Source organism: Taeniopygia guttata, chromosome 6 (assembly GCF_048771995.1).
Source record: "Taeniopygia guttata chromosome 6, bTaeGut7.mat, whole genome shotgun sequence".
In the NCBI taxonomy this organism is placed as follows: Eukaryota; Metazoa; Chordata; class Aves; order Passeriformes; family Estrildidae; genus Taeniopygia; species Taeniopygia guttata.
Genome location: NC_133031.1, coordinates 13,073,565 through 13,086,612, shown reverse-complemented (window position 1 = coordinate 13,086,612; position 13,048 = coordinate 13,073,565). Strand labels below are relative to the sequence as shown.

The following is a 13,048-nucleotide window of genomic DNA, read 5'->3' as shown; positions in this document are numbered from 1 at the left end:
TCACTTCTTTGCAAGGGAAGGAGGAAGCTTTTGAATTGAGAGAAGTTTGTTAGCTGTGCTTTAGTCCTGAACACCACCTAGTCTTGTTTTCTTACTGACAATGCTGTATTTGAAAGGCAGTTTTCATAAAGTATGGCTCCTGAAAGATTTAGAATGCAAATTTTAAAACTGTGTCTGGAAGCAAATACGTTTTTATTATAAAGCAAACAACACAGAAGACAAACTACAGCTGAGTATTGTTCACCCTGCATGCATTCTGGAAACACAAGCTTATTAAATGATCTGAAGTGCAAATATTTATGACAACCACACTGTTACATTCAGCTGTCTTCTGTCTTCACAGTGCTCAGCTGGTATCTGTATACAGAAGAGTTGATGTGATTATTTTTGGTTATGAGATCAGGATCAATCTTTGTGGATAAATCTCTTTTAAAACATGAATCTTGCTACTCTAAAGTGGGGATTTGTCACATTGATTCACGAAATCATAGAAGGAAGGTCCAACCTGTAATTCTTGAGCAGTTTGGCCATTGTTGCAAGATCTGAGTAGTACTTGCTATAGATTTGCTGCAACTGTGCTGATTTCTGTTTTAAATCCACTGCAATGCTTTACTGGAATACTCTTCAGTTTACTGGAATACCCCCTTCCATTGTATGGGAGTAACTTAATTGTTAACCTGTTAACTGCCCCTCACAGAAAACTGTAAACTTCAATGGGTAATAAAGTTGGTGAGAACAGTGTCAGTCATGGTTACCAGATCCATACAGCCAACTTCAAGAACCAAAAACCAGCGTGAACTCTACTGCTGTCTTCTTCAAGTCCACTTCCATCATGTAAGTGCACTGTAGTGTGCCCAGGTACAGCTATCTTAAATGAACAAACAGCAGGGCACTGACAAAACTGACTTCATAAACATGTCTGTGGATGCTTTAATCTGTCCACAAGTGGTTTATTTTCCACCAAGAGTGTCTTGCCTTCTTAAATGCACTGTTGATAATATTTAGGCAGAGGATGAAGAGCATAGAGCATTATAAGAAAGTGAGTATAATAGGTGGTCTCATCCGACTACTTTCTGTTGTGGTTTAATTTATTCCAAAAACATTTATCCAGGAGCATGTTTTGTGTGAGGGGCTTACATGTCGAAGTTGGATTTAGGATATCAAAGTGGCAATACCTCCAGTTTTGTAAACTTTTGTTGCCGTCTCATTTTGTCACACATGAAGCTAAAGAATCACAGGATCTTAAATCTGAAAGGGACCTTGAGATAACTTCATCTGTCCTGCTGTTCTAAGGTGAGTTGCTTCCTTTTCTCCTAACCTAGTGGTTTTTGAAATCTGATTTTCCAAACTGGACTCACAGCTGGGGTCCTGAGGCCCCCAGTTCTGAGGCCTTAGCTACCCTGAGCTGAATTAGTTCACATCTTGAGAGAAAAAATATGGCATATTTAATAATAACATGTGTAACCCTTTTTTTCAACTTAGGTTATACCTGATGAAATACTGACCATCAAAAACGTCTATAAGTGGAGTTCCTGGAACGGTGGGGATGTTCATTGTTGTCTCACTGATGATGTTGAGGAGCGATTTGACTTCTGATTCTAGGTGCTCCACTGTTTTTATTACCTTCTAATGGAAACAAGGGAGACAAATGGAGAAAGGAGGTAGTCAGAGGGTCAAGTGGAAGGAATTGGACCAGATGTGTTTGTGGAAATGCAAACCTCATGTCCTATAATGCCAACAGCTACTTTAATCTAATACGCATTGCAGGTTTAAACACTTCCTGTGTTCTGCTGGCCTCTAGTGGCACCAAGTATTAGCACTTGGTTTTGCAAGAGTTATGTTACAGCTCCCCTGTCTAAAGAAAAACTTGACTTCTTGGAGCTTTGCATTAGCTTGTTTTTAATTATTTCTCATTTCTGAGAGAAATGCAATTTACTAAATGCAATAAAAGAATCTACATGGACAGTGAGAGGAGCTGATGGGGTGGAAAGATGAGGGCTGGGACTAGAGCAGAAGAGAGGTAATGTTTCCATTTGAGAACCACTGCATGAAGTTTGGGACCTACCCAGCCTAGAATATTTAGCAGGTATATTGTAAGTGCTTAAGACACCAGGGGAAAAAAATCAAACTTTGCAGTTTTCCTGGAATCCCAGAGCAGAAACTTCTTTATCTGTCTGTCTTGGAGTCACCTGCAGAACTTGCATCTACACATAAGCCAATGTGAAACTTTACAAATACCAATTCTGAGATTTTTAGGTTAAAGCCACAGTTATAAACAATCTAGAAAAGGCTGATAAACTGTTAATTGTATTTTTGGAATTCACCAAGATTATATATTTCTGGTGATAATAGCTTTATGGATAGTTATAAATGATGGCATCTGGAAAAAGTAGTCCAACCTTGACTAGAATAAAGTCAAGAAGGGACACTGTCTAGAAACATCTATTTTATTTGGTCAAAAGGATAGGGCAGAGGTCTGGTAAGGTTCAAGAGCCAGCACAATCCCTCTTACCTCTTCAATAATGTCTAAACGTTCATGGATCATATGTTCATTACACCAGCTTCCTCTTTCTGAACTTCCAGGTACCATGCTGACAGGATCACCAGCAGCTGGAAATAGAGACACAGTTAATTAGCAGAAGTTTAATAGCAGTCCTTGCTTTTCAGATTTCTGAAGTGGTATTTTGCATGCTACACAGCATTGTTTATGAGCCAAATATAGGAAATGAACGTTTCCAATAACTACAGCTGTGCATCAATACTTGCCTGCACATGTCATATTGGTTGGAACAAGGTGTTTTCTCTTGCCACAGGTGTTTGTTTTGTTCTGTTTATGTTGTGTTTGTTTTATACAATCTATTTTTTCTACCTGTGTAGGGTAAGTTTATAGGCTGTGACTCTTGTCTCTCTTAAGTGTAAAACCTAACTATTGGGAAGATCTGCCTTACACAACAGTTCCTCATAGGCTTTCTTCAGAAGCAGTTGGTGTGGTAAAGCTTTGAAGAGTAGCTAAGCTTGTCCACTTTCTAAATAGATGCTCATGATTGCTGATGATTCCTCTGCCAGAAAGTTGTCCTATACAGTCTGACTTTGCAATGGGAAGGGAAACAATAAAAAATGTTTCATTTCTGAGCACATTTGGTGCTATGCACAAAGTCACATATTTCTGTGTGAGATATAGCTCAGTTATCTGTGTTTACCTCTTAGTACTCACGAGCTCTTGCTCTTTGAACTTTTCATTATACTGGCTGTGTTCCATGAAGGGTCAGTAGCTGCTGGTGTCCATGCTTTAGTGGAGCCTATTTGCTTTTCATAACTTCTGTGCAGCATTCAGTAACATTTAAATTTTCAAATGTGTGCAGAGGACTGTAGTGGAATATTTTAAACTGTGCTAAAGTGATAACATATCTTCCTGCATGTAAAGTTAGGTTTTGCTCTTGTTTGATGCTTGAAGCAGCTATGATAATGAGGAAGCAGCAGTAACTCATTCTGTCATTGTTTGATTGCAACAAAAACAAAACAGCTTGTGTTGTAAAGAACAGTAAGACACACGAGCAGTAACTAATTCTGTCTTCAGTGCTGCTGTGCCAGAGCAGTGGTTTGGAACTGCTGCAGTGCTTTATCTCAAGCCTGTGCCAAGATTTCTGGAGTGTAGGCGTCAGGTGATGGCAAACGTGTCAATAAGGATCACTGCAGTTTGGGAGGGTGAGAGATGTACTCTGAGTTGGAATGGCATCCTTGGAATTGGAGGGTGGAGGAGCAATTACACAGTGACCTGACTTACTGGGGCATTATTTAGAAATTGGTTTGGCAGAGATTTGGTTGGGTTTTTTAGTGCAGGCACCAGGAGGTGGTGCTGTTAGGACAGAATCCCAAGGACTACAGAAGAGTGCTGAAATACAGCAGGTATTTCAACACCAGCTGCTTTGCAGTTGCCCTTTCTTTTCCCCTCTTTGCTGCTAGTGGTGGTGGTTTGTGAGTGTTGTTATATCTTAGTGGTCAAATGAACCATGCTATTTCTCAAAATTTTTGCTTCTTTACTTTTTTTTTTTTTTCCATTATGACTGGAACAGTGTGGAAATACTGAAATTGTGGTGGCTGATTCTCTAGGCAGGTGTTTGTAGGTGGAGAGGTTAGATATGGTGGATGACTGATATTCAAAGCACATGTATACATACCATGTACAGCCAGTATAAGGTTGTTGCATCTTATGTGAGCTTAGCAAAGCACTGCACAGCTTTGTGTGCATCTAGAGAATGAGGTTAAGGGGTTGCTATGAGCCACAGGGCTCTTGGTTCCTTTGGGTGCTGGGTTCCTCTCCTGACACAGAGGGAGGCAGCTTTCCATTGCTCCAAGCGCTTTGCTGCCTCAGCAGCTGTAATGGGCTGGAGTACTGAAGGAGGACCAAGTCAAACAGGGTTTGACACGGCTGTAAGATATCACTCAGAACCACAGAGTTAGTGCAGTGCCTAAACATTTGACAAACAGGCCAAGCCTAAGTGTCTCAGAAGCACCTGACACCTGATGTTAGCAAGGCTAAGGGTTAGTATAAGCAAAAGCATGTCTAGTTGTAGCCCTCACAGTATGGAGCTGTGAGAGGGCTGAGCTAGGAGAAACCCTCTCAGGACCTGCATGTCCATGTCTTGTTAGAACAGAGCTGCTCAGGCTCTTGTCATTGTCCCTTCACCACCATGCCAGAACAGGCTATTTCAGCTGCTGCTGGCTGGGCAGCCAGTGCTTTGTCAGTGTAGATTTCTTCTTTTTTCTGAGTCCTGGCTTGAGGCTTTGGCTTCCCAAAATGCCCGTTGTTATTCTGTTGTTTGGCTTTAGGTCTTAAGCCACAGCTTTATCTCTGGGATGGGCTGTTCACAGGACACATCCGGTCCTTGTAAATATGGCACATATCTGGGTCACCATGGTCAGGCAATTCAGCCCAAGCAGTAATTTCCATGTGCTCAAAGACAGCACGTGGAATGTTGCTTATGAGCACTGCCCTTCTCTATTGCAACTGGTAAAATAAAGGGACACTATCTGCCTTTGGCACTGACCTTACTCCAGCAGCATCTCTGCTGCATATAATAATAACAGTCACCATGTAAAGGAAGCAAAGAGCGAAGGCTGCAAACTATGTAAGCGAAAGACTAATGACTTCTTAGGATAATTCCAGGTACTTGCTTTCTGAAGTTACTGAAGAAACATTTTTTAAATGAAAATTGGAATTTTTCCTTGTCTGTGTTTCAAAGCACGTGCGTAAATAGAAATGACTTTGGTAGTAAGTTTTGAAGCTAACCACTTTTAAAAGTGAAGTGTTCTTTGTATGCCATATAAATTACATATTTAAAATGTGTGGGTGCTTGCAACTTCTGACAGTTTAGACAAGTGTAGGAGGCATATTTCAATGTCTTAATTCTCTCATTTGAAATGTAATAGATTATATCATGCAGGGACTTGTAACATTTCAATATGGCAGCGAGAACATTACCTTTCAGTTAATGTCCCATCTGCAAATTTCCACCTGATGTTTCTTACAAGTGAGATGTTTAGTTAAATTCTTGAAATCCATTCTATTTGATATATAGGGTGGTTATTTTCCATCAAGAGTCAGAACTCTTGTGTTCAAGATGAGAAAATTACTCATGCCTTTTTTCCTCTTGATTAAGTTCTCTGTCCTACATAGATGGTGCCCATAAATCTGGGTTGTTCTAACCACCCTGGGCTGTGATACAGTCAGACCCTGGCAGGGAAATGGAGCATCTCTGAACTGCTTGTTAATAAGGATCTGTTTCCTAGAAAAATATGCCTAAAGTTTGAAAGAAGTAGCACAATGGAGAGTAAGATCTATGTATCATGGTCAACCTGACTGTAGAGAACTTGAATTTATAGCAAGGGAGAGAAAGAGCAATGAAGTGAGAATCAAAACAGCCTTACTAAACAGGTTAAGAACAGAGGCCTTAGATTAAGAATATCCCTCAGTTCAGCTCTTCTGCTGCCTGTACATTCAATATATTCCCCCACCCCACAAGATGTTGCTTCTCTATGCTCCCTGACGAAGTTCCCTTCTAGGACTGTCAGGGTTTTTTCTATACAGGTGCTATTCAAAATGGTCCATTTTGAGCATCCAAGTAGTTGCTAATGGTCGGCATTAGAATAAACCTGAGCAACTGCCTCTCTGCTGTCATTTTCTGTGGTTACTAGAATGGCCAGAACTGAAGTATGTGACCACACAGATCTGGTAGGTCTTTTAAATTATCCTTCCTAATGTCACATTGGTGGTCCAAATGAAGTTACAGACGTGATCTAGAAATTGTTGGGTTGGATTCTTTGGTCTGCATTACAGAGAAGGTCAAGGTGAGTGACCACAATGTTCTCCACTGGTCTTAAAACCTATAAAGTTCTTGTTTGTGCTCAGTAGGGCAGGAGGCATAAAACAAAGCAGGCCACAAGCCAAGTGAAAGACATAGGAGATTGAAATAGGAACCAGATGGCAAATGAGGAAGCCTGAAAACACATGATAGAGCAAGGGGAATAAAGGAGAACATGGCTAATTCTTCAAGAAAACATGCTGTGCTGTGTGTTTTTGTTTGCACTGCCTTAGGTTTAGTAGTATCATTTTATTCCTAAAACATAGCATATGGCCAGACAGCCTTAGATGAGAAAAGGAATGGCAGTAGTAATGATTTATGTTCCAACAGGAAAAAGGTAATGAACTGGAGGATCAAGTTCAAATAATTAATTCACTAACCAGTTTGGGAGGAATGAAACACACTTCTGAATGGATTTTGCTGATCCTTGCTTAAATTATTTTTTCTCTAAATATAAGTGCTGGATTCCACTTGGAAATTTGCATGTAATTTTGAAATGCTAGCTCAAGAAATCACATAGTTTTCAGAGTGATTGGTGAAGATAACTTGCAGCTGAAATCAGGAAAGATTCAATTGCTTTGAACCTGAACTGATACTAATAATTACCAGTACTAGTGCTTTCAGACCACAGACTATGTTAAGCTAAAACTTAGTCATATTTAATTTTGGGGGGTATTCTTCAAGGCATCAAAGTTAGTTTCCACTAATGTCAGCTCTTAATTACATTGGCATCCTTGGATATGGAAGTACTGAATTAACTTTCTGTGTCACTACCAGTTTTATTATCACCAGTACGTTTAAATTCATTTTAAGCTGTTTTATATAACTCAAGTCATATCAAATTTTATTGTTAGGACATAAAAAATAATTGATTTGGATGGCAAGTGTTGTACTGAAAATGCTTTTTGGAGCACAGATTCCCTTCAGGTTCTTAGCCACTCAAAAGCATATCTTTAACTGGACATAGAGCATCTTTCTGGCTGTAATCCATAATGCTTAGCTGTGATTTAGATACCTCTGAACTTCTTTTTGAGTTTAGTCTCTATTTTCTTAAAGATAAGGGAATTCTTATCTTTAGTGATTGCAATAAGGACTGCTGGAGTTGTAATAAATAAAATTCCTTAGCAATTTACACACTGCCGTATGCTTCACACTGGAGGCAACTGCATGGGTGTGCTTATATTTGCATAAGAATATACACATATAAATATATATATACATGTAAATATTTAAATGTACACACACCTTTACTAGGCTCTAGCTTTCATGGCAGAACAGCAAGGTAAATTTCATACAGGGTCAATATGATTTATCCAAAGTGGGAAATGGAAATCAGGCATGGTATATTAGACAATAAACTGACAGTACAGGAAGATCTGAAATTTAGGAGTTGTGAGAATGCTGGGTTTTTGTTTGTTTGTTTTGTGGTTTGTTTGTTTGTTTTTTTTAATTTCAAGAAGGTACATAGAAAGTTTTTAATGCCTGATTAGGGATTAGTCTGTAATCTGTACATTCACTGAATACTTCAACTCCTGCCTAAATGTCAAGTCCTGGAAAGGTTTCAAACATAATAAAAAATCCAAGGGATTTCTCTGGTATCTAAGAGTTATGATCCTCTGATAAGGGAAGCATCCTGAATTAAGTTTCTTCTATGAAATTAGTTGTTTTTAATATTAATTTTAGAAGCTAAATAACCATTTCAGAAAATCAAGTTCCAAAATTGCACACCTGATTCGTATTCTGTTTATCAAGTTGTAGAATATACTGCTATAAGTATTATTTTAGATCCTACATTAGTTAAGATTGTACTTGTTTTAATTCTTTTTTACCTGAAAGAGAAGGTGCAAAGGGGGAATCTCAGGGATTGGGGAATATATTAAGGAAGGTGAGTCAGGTACCAACCCACGAGTTCTCATGTCTGCCTGGTGTGTCCCATCCACCTGGGTGTGGGACTTTGTCACAGTGAGTTCTGGTCCAATCACACATCACTTGTGCTTGTGAAATGTGCAAAATCAGAAATGGGACCTCACACCAATTGTTCCTGACTGGATAGCATATATTTCTGTGTAAAACTTTTCATTTACAGGCAACTTTTGATGTTGTGACCCATGTAATTCTCATTTCATAAGGGGATCCATCTCTCACCCAGCAGTGGAGACTAAGAGGGAGTGCACAAGACCAGGGATAGTTCATGCTCCCAGTGTGTGGTGTATTTTTTTAAGGCACAGAAAAATCTGGGCCCCTGCCATGGCTATGTGCGAGAAGCAAAATTGCTACTTGAAAAACTACTTTCCTTTTTCTGCTGTTTGACCATATCTGTGATTATAAGAAGCACTTAAATTTTGTGTATTTTAATTCAAAGGAAGGATAGTAATTAAATGTTTCTGTGAGGAAACTACTGGCTTGAAGAGTGTTTTCAGCATGCTGGTCTCCTGAACAAGCAGCCAGAGAATATCCTCTTGCTCCTGCTTCTCTTGCAATGGAAAATGACTGCAGGAAATTGGACTAATAAGAGACACAAGCTATGTAATTAGCAGGTACCTTAATTCATGCTTTATCTTACAATGATGCTTTGGGCTGCAGAACAGTTTGCTTTTATTATGTATTTATTTTCATGTGAATGTATCTTTGTTACGGAAACCAAGGCTAAATGTTAGAAGGATTATAGCTAGAAGCTGTAGGGGAAGCTGTTTAGGAAGAAGAGGAACTATATTTTTTATATATATATATATATATATATACACACATATGTATATTCTTCTATAAAAGAGTCCAAGTTGTGCAGAATTAGAGAGCTTAAGGCTGGCTTGAAAGTGGAGGATGTAAGATACATAAATAATGGACTCCACCATCAATTTGAGGATAAGCAGTGGTATCAGGGGATAGAGTTTCTCAATTTTCTGAGGACATGGCTTTTGGTCTGTGTTTAGTAATAGAAATGATTGTCATGGGGAGTGGGCGAGGTGAGTCAGCTCTGTGATTGTGTAGTTTTCCTATGTCTAAGTCATGATAGTAGAAAGAAATAAGTACAATGAAAGAATATAATTTTAGGTTTGTTTCTAATATCTGAAGAAATCTAAGAACTTGCCTGAAGATATATTTTATCTTGGCAGACAGTTCATCCATTCTGCAACAACTCGGGAAGTAGAATAGTGAGAGAAGGGCAGATGCACACACATACATACATAGTAGATCCTGACATTCAGGCCCAGGACTTACATCTGCTTCAGCCAGAGCAGATCAGCTGCATTTATGGATAGAGCCACATCCTGCAGGTGAACAACAGGAGTCCTATATTTCTAAATTCCTGATTTTTTGGGGGAGTTTGATACTAATTTTTGCTTTATGTTTGGGTGTTACAAAGTCCACAGAACTTAAATTCCTTTTAACTAAACATAAGAAAACATAGGACTTTACAGATAGATAAAATATCTTTATAAAATACTCACTTCTTCACTGAACCCTGATCTCCAGATACCTCACAATCTTAAAAAACACAGTTATTTTGGGGTGCACTTTGTTGTCACAGACTTTATTTCTCCTTCTTTGTTAGAGCTCAAAGGTGGGTTCTGCAAGGACTGTAATCCTTGCGTTGGAGACAATAATGCTGATAGGTTTCTGTAAAGACAGAAAATACCTATAACATGGAGTATAGGTTAAAACGTTATTAATTTGTTAGTAGAGAAATATGAGTCCAAATCTGGCCTAAAATAGGATATCTATAATAAATTTTTACAGTGGCTTTAATTCTAAAATGTAGGGGTTTAATCTCCTAGAGAAAAAGTGCTCCTCTTTGATAAAGCAAATGGTCAATTTGGGGCAGAATCTGGCTCTTCTGAAAGGATTTTTTTTTCCCCCAGTTTCTAGATAATTGCCTAGCATATAGAACTTCCAGCTTTGATATTGCATGTGAATATCAGAGGTTTCAAAACATCTTGGGAATTGAAAAAACGTTTTGTGAATGAAGAGAAGCATTCATACGCTTGGTTTACTTTAAGTTGTAGTTAACAGCGAGTGAAACGTCCGCTGTTGGGAGCGGGGCAGCCGCGCCTCCGCTGGAAGCTGTCCCTGGCGGAGCGCTCGGTGCTGCCGTGCTCCGCTCCTGGTCCCTGTCGCGGGGCAGGTCCTTGTTTACCCAGAGCTCCAGGTCACCTCTCTGCCACCATAAACACGGAGCAACATCTTCGCTGTTGGGGTGCCACACCCCTCGGAACGATTCGCCTGGAATCACGTTTAAATGGGGCGGGTATTGTGCTCCAGGCTGCGCTGTGCGCTGCGTTTGAGCAGCGCCTCGCAAATTAACCCAGCGCCGGCAGCAAAGCGCTGTAACTTCATGTGCCAGGAGCACATGGCTGCATCCAGAAGGGCTCCCGTGCCAGCCTCTCCCCCTGAATCATTTGGAGGCTGAGCTTTGAATGTGAGAATGTTTATATTAATGGCTGAATTAAAATGTGAATTCTAGTTTGGCTGAATAATTTTTGGGAGGAACCCGTGGGAGTTAGGATGGGGAGATCTGCAAGGGAATCAAAAGTAATGTTCCAAACCCAAAGGTAGCAGAGGGAAAGTGGGGATGGCTTTTTAAAGCCTTCAGTCTGGCAGGGTGCTCCCCTGGCCATGACCGACACAAAATTTCTCATTTTGCATGAAAACCACTAAGACAGTCAATGTGGTTTGCTGACTGAGTAGCTGCCACCTGGCATGATACTAGGTGCTAGTCTCCTCTGCAGTTATTATTGAAGTGCTATTATAATTAACCGAATTTTATCTGAGTTTGCGAATTATTTTAGGTTAAAACCCTACTTTTATGGGAATAGACAAAGCCATTTGTTATTTTCTTTTATTTCACATTTATTCCAATGAAGCTCGCAAAACTAGTGAGAGGATAGTGAATTCTTGTGGAGTGAAAACAGAGTGCTCTTGGTGTTGCATTGATATCTCAGTTCATCACTGAGATAAACATCACAAAGTAATTAAGTAGGAGGGAGTCAGGGAGATGAAGAGTGACTAGAACTTGGGGGTAGAAGGGACTAACAGTTTTTTAGGAAATGTTTTGAATGTAATAGGCTCTTACTACCCTGCCATGAAATACAACTATTGTCTTGTCAAGAAAGTAGGACTAGAGGGAAAATAAACCTGAGGCTCAGATAGCAGAAAAGATGTAGTGCAAACAGGCTGGGAAGCCAGGTTTGTGGTTACACAGGGACTGTAAACCCTCGAACTAGTGAAACTGAATAGCTTTCAGTCACACTACAATGTGATTACAGGTTATTCAGTGCTAATCTCTTGTTAATGAAAGTAGAATTCAGATGCAGACTTATGAGATGTTCTCTGTTTATTCTTTGTTCTCCCAAGGCTTTTGGGAGAAGTCATTATGTACCTCAAAATCTCAGGAATAAGTAGTCCAAAGCAGAAGAAACAAAATCGTGATGCTCTTACCAGAAAATTTTAAAAGGCGGCTTTGAATAAAGGAGAATCTTTCTCTAATAACCTTGAACTTCAATCTCATTTCCAAGTGGATTAGTGTGATGTTAATACGGCTGCCAGAACAGTAATTACAGAAATTCAGAGCACTGTCTGCAGCACTTCAATGTGGTTCTAAATTTCTGAAGGTAGAGTGATACTATCTCCTGTAAGAAGTAAAAAATCTTCAAATCTACCAAAGCGATATGCCTACAGGACAGACTTTAATGTCACAGAAATGAAGTTTTACTTCTCAAATCAGAGAATTTTGACAGATACCTGTGTCACCTTCACATAAAATCCATAGAGAAATTAAGCAAATATTTGCCTCCCCCTCCCACCCCATGCAAAGTCTTTGACCATACTGAGATTAAGCTACAGTTTTTGCTTTGCAAGTTCACAGTCACTTACCTAAAGGATCTTGCTCCTGCAGGACGAGAACGAATGCCAGTGCCCAGAGGAAAAGCATGGTTCCAGCCTGGCCGGGCTCTGCCGTGGCTGTGCTGGAGAGCCCTGCAGCCTCCCTCCCTCCTGCCCGGCTTCCTATCGACTCCTCGTCCAGCCCTTCGTGCTGAGGTTTAGCCAGAGTTAGGCGGAAATATGCCCAGCCTGAGCCAAGATTCTTAAGCTGTTCCCTTCTGCTTCCCTCCTTTTAAAAACACCCTTCCAGCTCCATGCACAGCCCAGCTATTCAGGCAAGCTGGAAGTGGCCCAGGCTCTCCAAAATTAGTTTTTGTTTTTTTGTTTTTTTTTTTTTTTTTACTCTTGCGTTTATTTACACAGATTACAATGGAATTCAATGAAAAGTTTGGATCCTGTAAATATAGCAAGTGGAGCAAGGCAAAGAAGGGAGAAAAGAGGAGAAGGAGTGCTGGATGTTTTTTTCCCTGTAGAATTTCATCTGGGGCAAGCAGAAGCATTGGAAAACATAGTATCTTCAGATCTTGTGAGCTTATAGGGCTTTTACCATTTTATGCTCTTTTTGAAGAGTGCAGAAACATCTTCCTTGGGCAGTACAATGTGTGGCAGTCTTGTGGGAAGTTACAACTGTCTGTGGTGCTTTATGTTTGGACATTATCATAGGACCTCCTGAGGAGCCATCTGAGCTCTTCTCAGTTTGGCAGGATTTTAAAATTGGTTGGCTTGGTAAAAATAGCACTAATCATGGTAGCCCAGTAACATGTATGATTTTTAGCAGGATCCTGGTTGAACATTGTTTGTTCTGC

At 39.9% G+C, this 13,048-nt stretch overlaps 1 protein-coding gene across 1 annotated transcript; it reads right to left on the bottom strand.

Annotated features, from left to right (window-relative positions):
• Positions 1-173: 173 nt before the first annotated feature.
• On the bottom strand, positions 174-12,468 carry PLAC9 (placenta associated 9). Its single transcript, XM_004174775.6, has 4 exons — positions 12,234-12,468; positions 2,513-2,610; positions 1,506-1,626; positions 174-357 (listed from the first exon to the last, which is right to left on the bottom strand). Exons 1-4 carry the CDS (start codon positions 12,289-12,291, stop codon positions 347-349), a joined length of 288 nt encoding a protein of 95 aa, XP_004174823.4. The 5' UTR covers positions 12,292-12,468; the 3' UTR covers positions 174-346.
• Positions 12,469-13,048: the final 580 nt, after the last annotated feature.

Excerpts from the sequence above, each read along its gene's own strand:
- PLAC9 (XM_004174775.6), bottom strand. The coding sequence starts at position 12,291 with ATGCTTTTCCTCTGGGCACTGGCATTCGTTCTCGTCCTGCAGGAGCAA. Across the intron at positions 2,611-12,233 it reads GCAGGAGCAAGATCCTTTAG|CTGCTGGTGATCCTGTCAGC; the intron begins GTAAGTGACTGT and ends CTCTATTTCCAG. Across the intron at positions 1,627-2,512 it reads GTTTAGACATTATTGAAGAG|AAGGTAATAAAAACAGTGGA; the intron begins GTAAGAGGGATT and ends TGTTTCCATTAG.